We start from the raw sequence: 10,831 nt of genomic DNA, 5'->3' as shown, positions 1-10,831 counted from the left end.
AAAAGGCAGGCTCCCTAACCAATCCAGGTAAAGGTCAGACTGGCAGGACCCCCAGCCAATCCCTTAAGTGGGTTGTAAACTGATCAGTCCTGACAAGCTTCGTATGCGGATAGCAAGCCAATCAATCCTTTGGCAGACTGTGGCCCAATCAATCATTTTTGGAGAAGTGAAATTCAGGGCCAGAAAGGCCAAATAAGAGAAACCCATTGCATCAACCTCAGATAAGGTAATTTCTCCCTAAATTGTAATTAGCCTAAAAGTAATAGTAACAATGTATTAGAACCTACTACTAATCCACGTTTTGTCCCACAGTATCAGTGTTATAAAGGGGTACATCTATTAACTGTATTAAAGTATCAGCTTTGGGTTTAAACACTCCAAACTAATGGATGGAACTTAAACAAACCAGGTTAACTGCTTAATGCAATTCCATAAACCTAGAGATGAGTACTTAAAAGATATATGTTTAAAAGTTTGGCTAACGTTCTTCAAACTTGCAGATTTTATCTTGACACATAATTAAGCACAAATTAGCTTGATATAACATGGGTGGATTTATTAAGATTTGAGTGCAAACTTAAAAACAAAAACAAAGCTTTCCATTCAGAAGAAACAAAAAAATCTAGTTAACAACCCTGAAATCGTGCGTTTAACCAGAGTACAAATATGAATACATTCTAATGTGTAACTACATTTGAAAATCAAAACATTTCTCTCCGAATTCAAAATACTACACAATCTTTAACCTATTCTCATTTAATTACCTTAGAAATATTTGTCATATGCAATCAGGAAAATACAGGCAAGGATCATTAATCAGTTTACTACACTTGAAGAAACATTACTCTCCTTAACTTCTGACTTTTTGAATCATTCATCTGTATTTCAGCTCTGATAAACCATACAATTATACTTCCACTCTAGAAAATAAAAATGAATAAAAATATCAAGGAGGTAAAAAGACACATTTCATGTAATTAAAGCAAAAGTCACAAGTGTTGGACTTACAAATGTATCTGTAGTAAATTTTTTAAATACAACTTTATTTGATGGTTGACATGTTGTAATAATATTTAACAGTGAACGATTTAAACAGGTATAAAAATGTGAGATCAAAATCTTTATGCTCAAAAACTTGAAAAGTACTATGAATATGGAAAGATTTCTGTGTACATAAACATGACTTCTTTCAGATGAAAAATCAGGGGGCAGTGGCATCTCCCTGGTCCCTTGACAATATTTGGATTTTCGCAAAGAATTAGCAGCACCCAACCTTAAGTGTTTCTTACGTGTTTCTAAAGGGCCTATACAGCAGATTAGTTGGCAGTGTCCTAGCTCTTGGGAGATGGGGAAGGTGGGGTGTAGGATGTCTGCCGGTGGGTAGGGCTGCAGATATCTAAGATAGTAATGCATGCACTCACACATTTAAAATCACCATTGCAAAAAGAAATAAAAATCACACATTGGGAAAGTCTAAGATTATCCTGAAAGGATAAACAGCGGGCCAGGAACAGTAGAAGCTCAACAGTAGTCCTATTTGATCATAACCATTTTTTCACTCCTCAAAGGGAAGTTGGGAAGAATGAGAATACTCATACATGTAACAACAGTGAAAACCTGTCTAGATTTTTACATTGCAGAACACTGAACAGAAATCTTCACAAAAACCTTCATTCTTGTTTATAATAATACCAGATGACATTTTTCCTTTTTACCACCATATACATAACATTTAAATTATTTTCTTTATAAATATTTGAGCAAAAAGAATTTTGTTGCAGTGGTGGCCCACATCTGTACAAAGCAATGTAAGCAACATATATATATATATACGTGTATATATATATAAAACGATTAAGAAAAAAGTGCAAAGAATGACAGTATTAAGAATTTCTGCTTTTTACAGTAACTATGGTTTAAATGTGACAATCAGGGATATATAATCCCAGATTTTAATTAAAGATTCAAAAAGAAACCCGCACTCGAAGTTACTGCACAAGCATCAGTCCCTTATCAAGTAACTCTTCCCTTTTCCCAAATCTAACATTTCCAGTTTCTAAACTCTGCATAAATAGGAAAAAATGATAACACTGTTATCTACCCTTTAACTTCCCAAAACTCACTCAAGTTAATCACTCATAGGTTCAAACAAGATACTAGGGAAGTCGTTCATCATAACCCGCTTTGCTAAAATTAAAGCAAAATAAAAGGCTTTCTGACATCCAAACTACTGATTGAGAATCAAATCAGCAACGGCCAACAGACAGTAAACTACACCTGCAATTTAATAATGACAAAACCAATCGCTGCTACCAAAGATAAATTCAGAGTCAAAACCTCTTTCCCAAGTTCAGTGCTTTGCAATGGTCACAATTCCAATTATGTAAGATTTTATCACTTATTAAAACAGAGAAAATGCGTCCTGTTTAATTTTGTTTAACTTTCTATCATTTTACTCTTGGTCTCGGGCTTTCATTTTGAACAAACATAGAAAGGCAATTTTCTACATTAAAAAAAATGTACTTTTCTCTTTAAAATAATTATAGTTGCTGATTTTAGACCTCAAAGTTTCAAAAAAACGGTTCAATCTTCCTTTATTTCTAAGTATTACTAGGTATTATTTGGTGTGTATATGTTGTTTTATTCTTACTTTAAGCACTGTAATTATTCACAATATTACAATGATTCTATGTCTAATTTATACCACAATTATGAATCGTAAAATGGCTTCCAAGGTATTATTTGATTCTGTATATTATAACACAACTGAATTTCCCTTTCAAGATAGTTGGAAGAGAATTGTAAAGCCCTGCAGCACTCCTGCTTTGACTAGTGTTAACGTACATTTTCTGTCATGCTTAATATTTAAGCTTCTTCTGAAATTGGAAGACAACAGACGTTGGAAGCTGCAAATCTCATCAAACTACATTCTACTCCAACTTATTTTGCTCATCATCAAATATTTTTCTTTAAGGAAACAAGTATATCTTAGGCTAAATTTTAAAAACAGGATTGTTCTAAAAATAACACAGCTAAAGGGAAATCACTTTTCAATTTCAGTGTCACTAGAACTACGCATAACTAAGTGAAAGTAGATTCAACAATTATTTTAATCGATTTTGGTTTTTTCTTTTATTACCATGTCTTTATAATGATGTATCTGCATTCTAACAGACAGCTCAACAAAGGCTTAAAGCTCTAGAACTGAGAAACCACCAGGCCACCTCCTGCACAACTGTAAATAAGAGAGCCGCCTTTCATTTGCCCCCATACATTCGCTCGATGTCTTTGAGGTAATGGTTCTTCAGTTCCTTCCTTTTCAGCTTGAAAGCATCAGTTACCAAACCAGTTTCAGGGGTCCACGGTTCTGGGCTTAAGCGAACCTTGATTGGAATTTCAAATCGCTCCAATTTCACTGAAATGAAATGGAAAAAAAAAAAAAAGAGAGAGAGAGAGAAAAACAATGAATAAATTAAATGGCTTTTGCAAGGCTGGACCTAGATGATACAGGTAATGAGGCAAACTTATTCAATGCTATATTAAATAGTTTATTAATGATACCACACTACCTCATAAACTCATTTTGTATTTCTTAAGGTATACATAAATCAGAGCCCTGGTAGCATAGTAGTTAAGTGATACAGCTGTTAACCAAAAGGTAGGCAGTTTAAAACTACCAGCCACTCCTTGGAAACCCTACGGAGCAGTTCTACTCTGTCCTATAGTGTTGCTATGGGTTGGAATCAACTTGATGGCAATGGGATTTTTGGGTTTTTCATAACACATCTATCCAAAGATGGACCCTGGGGAGCTATAAATTCCATTCCAAGCACAGGTTAGATGACCACTTGGCAGGGATATTGCAACATAGAGTAAAGAACTTGATAGGTTATTCTACTATATGACCCTGAAAGGTATTTCCAACATGGAAATTCACTGATATATACTAGACATCTAGATAATATATATAACAGGTTTTTTATAAAAACCCTGTGTTTTATTATTAAAATAACCAATCAACCAGCCAACCAAACATCTTGAAAAGCCTAATGCACAAGACTTCATTAAATGACTTTTAGGGACTTCAACAGAGAAGCAATTTTTTACTTACTGGTATTTGCAGCTTCTCTAATTTCTTTCAGTATTTCAGCTTCCATGGCAGGGTTATTGCAGATATCAACCCAAGTTCCTTCTACCCCTTTCTGTTGTGCTAAAAGAGTCAACTTTTTCTGATTAGGAACCACAAAACTGATCACATAGGACTGGTCACTAAAAATTCAGAAAAGAAAACAAAATAGAGATTAAAACATGGAGAACAGTTATTCATAAATTAGTCATTAAAACAGTAAAGAGAATTCCAAATATATATTTCTCTTATTTGTTAAAGTTAAAAAGTAATAAAGCCCATAAAAATAAAATATATTGATGTATTAAAAAAAAAAAAAAGAGTTCAATCTGTCAGGCCCTTGATTTAGAAAAACTTGTGTTCAAAACTCTTCTAGTTGTGTTACCTTCTTGGGAAAATTACTTATGTTCAGAATCAGTTACAGATATTAAATGAAATAATTTTTGTAGCACAGCTAAGTATTTAAGGAGCCTTTGTGGCATGATGGTGAAGTACTCAGCTGCTAACCAGAAGGTCAGTGGTTCAAACCCACTAGCGCTCCACAGGAGAAAAGCCCTGGAGATCTGCTCCCGTCAAGATTATAGGCTAAAAAACCCTATGGGGCAGTTCTGCTCTGCCATACAGGGTTACTCTGAGTCAGAATCGACTTTGCTGCACACAGAAACAACAACAAGAAGCTAGGTATTTAGCAAGACATAGTAGGTGTTCAGTAGCTAGTTAAAAATGTCTGGATTGACTCAAATGATCTTCAAGCTATTGAATTCAAGAACTTCCAGAAATGTATAACATTTCCCAACTCTGATGAAATTTCTAAGGGGAGTTTGATGTTACCCTTAAGATTATATATAATCAAACTGGTTTCTACCTACCCTTTTACTGTATGTATGTGAAATATAAAATGCAACTTTTGAAAGTTACCTTTTGGCAAAAGCACAGATATTGTCAATAAGTGGACAGTTCTTCAGTGCAGCCTCTACTTTCCCGAGAGATACGTATTCTCCTGCTTGCAACTTCACCAGATCTTTCTTACGATCTATAAATTATAAAGAAGGTTGTTGTCCACAGTCCATTTTATTAACGTGTACACAATTCTGGTATCTTTCAGTCTCTTTGGCTTTATTTACAAAGACACTTCTTTTGAAATCTTGCTCTACATACTGTTCGCGCATGCACATCAGTTAAAAAGAAAATACCCAGGTAAAGAAGTACTGGCTAACATGATACAAGCTAAGGAGCCCTGGTGGCGCGGTGGTTACAGCAAAAGGTAGGCGGTTTGAGCCCACCAAATGCTCCCTGTGAGAAAGATGCGGCAGTTTGCTTCTGAAAATATTTACAGCCTTGGAAACCCTATGGGGCAATACTACTCTCTCCTACAGGGTAGCTATGAGTCGGAATCAACTGGGTGGCAACAGGATACCCAAACCTTTAACATCTTAAAAATTATAATCTCAAATACTATAATGCAGTTAACAGAAGGAACAAAGACTTCGGAGCATTAGGTTTGAATGGTAGCTCTGCCTGCAGAAACCACCCTTGATTGCAGGGCAATTAGGGACCAAGGAAGAAAAGACTTATTGGTTCTGCCTGGAAATTTCTCCAGATGAAACTTCTAAAAGGGCCTTAGAAACAACTTTCCCAGGGGATCTCTAACTATATTCAGATCAGATATTGTGAGGCCCAGGACCAGATTGAAATGGATCACTAGAGATATGATGGAAGAAACTTTATGCCTTGAAAAGGACCTCACTGAGATCCTGCAGTAAGGACTGAGGTCCTTATCAGCTAGGCATTTTTTATTTTAACTTTTGCCTGATGAAAGTGAACCACTTAAGGGGCTGTTTTGGAGTTGCTTTTTTTAAATTAATGGTAGACTCAACTTTAGTTGGCTCAATAAGGGTGACGCAAAGCAAGTGACATTCTTAGAAGATCAGATTAGTGTTGAGAATTGACATCATCCTTTTTTTTTTTACTGGTCAAGGCTAGTTAATGCCATGTAAATGGCCATCAGGAACAAAATATGCCTATGCCACCCCTTGGGTGGGAAGGTAAACTGACCAAGTAAGTCGTGTGAGACAAGAGGATGAAGGAGGCCTAGAACAGAGTTTGTTACGGTAGATGATTACACAGAACCACACGTAGCTGACTAAAAATACTTCTTTGAGCTCCTTCCCTTTTCTCATTATCAACTTGCTATTTTCCTGTTCAGTCCTCCAATCCCACTGCTGCTACTATTGTTGTTGCTACTGCTGCCACTACTTTCTAAGGTTCAGGCACTATTCTAAACATTTTAGATATATCAACTCATTTAATTCTCACGAGAACCTTATCAGGTTGGTATTGTTATCTCTATTTTACAGATGGAGAAGCTAAGAAATAAGTTAATTAACTTGCCCAAAGTTAGAACCAATGGAACTGTCCACCCTATTAATGACCTGACCAATATTACCTTTCACATGTGTTGAAGTTGCAACAAGTTAAACACATACACACACACACACACACAATAAGAATACACTGACCAATAATCTGTAAGCATCCATCAGGATGAAATTCTCCAATATCACCAGTGCAAAACCACCGTTGTCCACGATGATCCACATAATAGTCCTCTGCTGTTTTCTCTTCATTTTTAAAATATCCCATGGAGATATTCTGTCCACCAATTACGATTTCTCCTCTGGGGTTTGGCTTGTCATGAACTGTATAACCGCCTGGAAATCATAAAAGTAAATCCCTTATGGTTCTAAAACAAAATTGCCTTTCATTAATTCTTAAAGCTCCTTTGCTACTACTATCTTTCTGCTGGTCAAATATTTATGACACTTTATGTGAGAATATTAGCTTATATCAGATTTACCTGAGGATGGAAACCCTGGTGGTATAGTGGTTGAGAGCTGTAGCTGCTAATCAAAAGGTCGGCAGTTCAAATCCACCAGGCGCTCCTTGGAAACCATATGGGGCAGTTCTACTCTGTTCTATAGGGTCGCTGTGAGTTGCAATCAACTCAGCGGCAATGGGTTTTTGGTGGTTTTTTACCTGAGGATAGTGGGTGGCTGCTCATTTGGTGTGATTTCAGGAATAGCAGGGAAGATTCAACAATAATCATCACTACCAATTCCTGAGAAGCCCTAGTGGCGCAGTGGTTAAAAGCACTTGGCGGTTAAAACCCACCAACTGCTCTATGGGAAAAAGATGTGGCGGTCTGCTTTTATAAAGGTTCACAGCCTTGGAAACCCTATGGGACAGTTCTACCCTATCCTATAGGGTTGCCATGAGTCAGAATCAACTCGAGAGCAGTGGGTTTTTGGTTTACCAACCACCTATTCCAAACCTTCCCGTGACCATGATACCGAGAAATAAAACCCACACTTAGAACACCATCAAGCATTGTTGTTGTTGTTAGCTGTCGTCGAGTCGGTTCCCACTCACAGCAACCGTATAGGGGCTTTATCTAACTCTTAAGATAAAATTATCCCCAACAAAGGTAATACTTAAAGCTGTTATAAGTAAATTACCAATATGTTGATATCAATGCATTTCAGATTATTTCCAGTAGTATGTGCCTGAAGAAGGCAACACTATTAAGTGATAGAAAAAGGACACTAGGGGAAACAAGAGGGTCACTTATATTCTTAGTTTCTGCCTATGGCCTATCACGACTGTAAAACACTAACAAAACCAAAACCAAACCCACTGCCATCGAGTCAATTCTGACTCATAGCGACTCTATAGGACAGAGTAGAAGTGCCCCATAGAGTTTCTAAGGAGCGCCTGGCGGATCTGAACAGCCGACCTCTTGGGTCAGCAGCCATAGCACTTAATCACTACGCACCAGGGTTTCCAAAACACTAACAGACAATAACTATTACGATATTTTATCATTACCTCTTTAGTACTGAATAAAGCTTACTTTACAAAAAAATATACCAAAATCTGATTTTATAAACTGAGATACCGATTAGATCTTATATTATAAAATGATTAAGAGTTCCTTCCAGCTGTTAGCTGCTCTTATAAATTTAACACTATTTAACATTTCACTGTAAAAAGTCCACTGTATGCAAAGTATTAAGATCATTCCTGTTGTATGAAGCAAAACATCCTTCATAGTAATTAAAAGGCCAAATACATGTCCAAAATGGACCCTCTCTCAAAAACTGACAGTAAAGCACAACACCAGAAATTCTCCTTATCATGTTTTGTATAATTGTTGTCTCTCTGACTCCACTGCCCAACAAATAACCCATATTATAAACAATTTTGATGCTCATACCCAACACACAGAATTCTACCCATTTTTTCTTTGGATTTTCATTATAAAATTAGAAAGGCTGCACCATGGGAGAAAGGAGAAAGAAGATTTAGTTCTAAGACGTAAAACTCTCGGGAATGCAATTGGCTTTTAAATGTGACTTTAAAAAGAAATGGTAGTTTGCTCATAAAGCACTGGCAACAATGCATATAATAAGAGAGTCACAAAGTAGATACACTTTTAGAAACTTAAAGTTTATGTCAGATACAATCCATTCATTTTCTTGTGATTTGAACAACCTAAGGAACAGGTCTTCTGAGGTAACTGGTCCTTTACATTTTCAGTCTATGGCTCCACCCCAAGGTAAACATTCTCTTTTAAGTCTTAAGCTTTTTAATAAGTCCTCCTTTATTTGGCATGGCTGGCTGTTAACTGTTTATTGAACACTCTATTTTATTACAGCACATCTATTTACTTAGTAACTTTCATAAGTTCATTACAGGAAGACTGGTTTACTTTGCCACCAATTTCAATATGAGACACAGGTTTCTTCTGAGTGGCTCATCTCTGCAGTCAAATAGCAAAACTCACCTATTCATACATATATATTTAAATTTACCACAGTAAAAAAAGGAAAACAAAAAGTCAACTATTTAAATAGCTGGACAGTTGAGTCTCAACTATGAAATATCTGTGGGGTCAAGACCTAAGAAGTCTCTCTGTGTGTGTGAGTGTCTGTAATCAATCACTCCATCCCTTGAAAATCCGAGGTTTCGCTTCCCAACCCAAACATCCTCACTAGCAAAGCAGAGCTTCCAAGGATAGGGAAAAAATATTCTCTAAACCTAGGGAAATCCCACTAAGTTTTTCCTCTTTATCAAGTATTTCCAAGTTCAGAATCATTATACCTGGATTTGGCAGATTTTCCTTTCCTCTCTGTAACCTAAAGATAAGAGTTTTACTGGGAAAAAAGCAAGCACAGGAAACAATGGCAAAGAATCATTCCCTACCTCAGACAACCCAGCATTTTCAAGAAATGGAAGTCTTGAGACTCACGGTGGTTTTCGGTGTATCTAGAATCACTAGAGCTTGTCATAAAATTCTTACCTTCCTGCCAATCTTTTAGTTTAATTTCACAGCAAATAAGAGGGGCTCCAACTCGGCCAGTAGTATAGTCAGTAACTATGAGGGAAAATGAGGCAAAGATATTAGCATAGCACATTTCAGATCAGCACCAACGTGAGACCAATAATACTGGACTGAGTCAGAGTGTGAAGGATGACAGAAGAGGCAATAGCGAGAGGGAGTGCAAGGTGTAATCATCTTTCAACGTTTTGACAGCGCCAACTGATTCCAGTGTTGTTATATCATTTTTGCTTCTCATGATTTTGGATAATTAAGTACAAAAATCTCTGTTGAAAGAGAGCTGGCTCCACCATTATCTACCTAAGATTCTGATAAGACAGACTTGGCTGGAATTCCAGCTCTACCACTTACTGGCTGTGTAACTTAGGCATGTTACTTAACCTATGTAAGCCTCAATTTCCTCATGTACCAAATGGGGACAGTAACAGAACCTACTTCATGTAGGCATATGAGGATTAAATGAGATAATACATAGACAGTGCTTAACATTTCCTGGCAGAAACTAAGTGTTCAATCAATGTTAGTTGCTATTATCAAACATAATGATGATGATAATAATATTACCCTTTTGAAATCTGTGATTACTGCTAGCACTAACCGAGTATTTATGGACGGCTATGTTTTTTTTTTTATTACATGCCTAGCACCGCATTAAGTATTATGAGAAAAATGCATAAAAGATAAGGAGACCCTGCCTTCAATGAGCTTACACACAAACTACTTAGAAAGAAATGCACATGAAATTTACTTAGAGAACATTTAAATACTAAACTACATGGTACGGTAAGCACAATAGTACCTTAAAGACCAGAAAGATCAATGTAAAAAGTAGTTGGGAAAGACTTTATTAAAAAGTTGGGCCTTAAAGGATGGTTGTGAATAGTTAGCAAGGAGGGCCTTACAGGGGAAGAGAACAAAAATGCAGATTTAAGAGACCGAGAATGCTTATATGAGAAAGAGAGAAGACTGGCTTGTCTGGATAGGGAAGCCAGGTGAATACGTGTGTGTGTGCGTGCGTGCGTGTGTGCGTACAAAAAAAAAAAGGAAAATAATGATGAATAGGTAAAATGGTGCCAGATTAGACAGGTCTCAAAAGCTAGGTGAAGCAAGTTTAGATTTGATATACCAGGTATCAAGAAGAGTTTGAGGTGAGTTTGTCTAATAGAAGTATACAGGAGGAATTAGAAATGACAGGATATATGCAGACACAGAGCAGTGTGAGGTAATAAAAGGTTGGATGATAAAGGAAGCATGAGGGCAAAGGAGCAACCTAATGAAGAAATGGCAAAGCTTGAGGAAATTTAAAG

The 10,831-nt window shown here is 36.6% G+C and overlaps 1 protein-coding gene across 4 annotated transcripts in view; it reads right to left on the bottom strand.

Annotated features, from left to right (window-relative positions):
• Positions 1-2,635: 2,635 nt before the first annotated feature.
• ACSL4 (acyl-CoA synthetase long chain family member 4) overlaps positions 2,636-10,831 on the bottom strand; it is an 83,520-nt gene continuing 75,324 nt past the window's right edge. For all 4 annotated transcript variants that reach the window (XM_049872059.1, XM_049872061.1, XM_049872062.1 and 1 more), the window contains 5 exons: positions 9,486-9,560; positions 6,646-6,837; positions 5,045-5,159; positions 4,112-4,269; positions 2,636-3,415 (listed from right to left, as the gene is read on the bottom strand). In XM_049872059.1, the coding sequence (XP_049728016.1) occupies positions 3,258-3,415; positions 4,112-4,269; positions 5,045-5,159; positions 6,646-6,837; positions 9,486-9,560 (698 nt within the window). In that variant the 3' untranslated portion in view covers positions 2,636-3,257. The remainder of the gene's footprint in view (positions 3,416-4,111; positions 4,270-5,044; positions 5,160-6,645; positions 6,838-9,485; positions 9,561-10,831) is intronic.

This window comes from Elephas maximus, chromosome X (assembly GCF_024166365.1).
Source record: "Elephas maximus indicus isolate mEleMax1 chromosome X, mEleMax1 primary haplotype, whole genome shotgun sequence".
NCBI lineage: Eukaryota > Metazoa > Chordata > Mammalia > Proboscidea > Elephantidae > Elephas > Elephas maximus.
The sequence above is the reverse complement of the archived record's forward strand: the minus strand, read 5'-3'. Positions and strand labels throughout refer to the sequence as shown.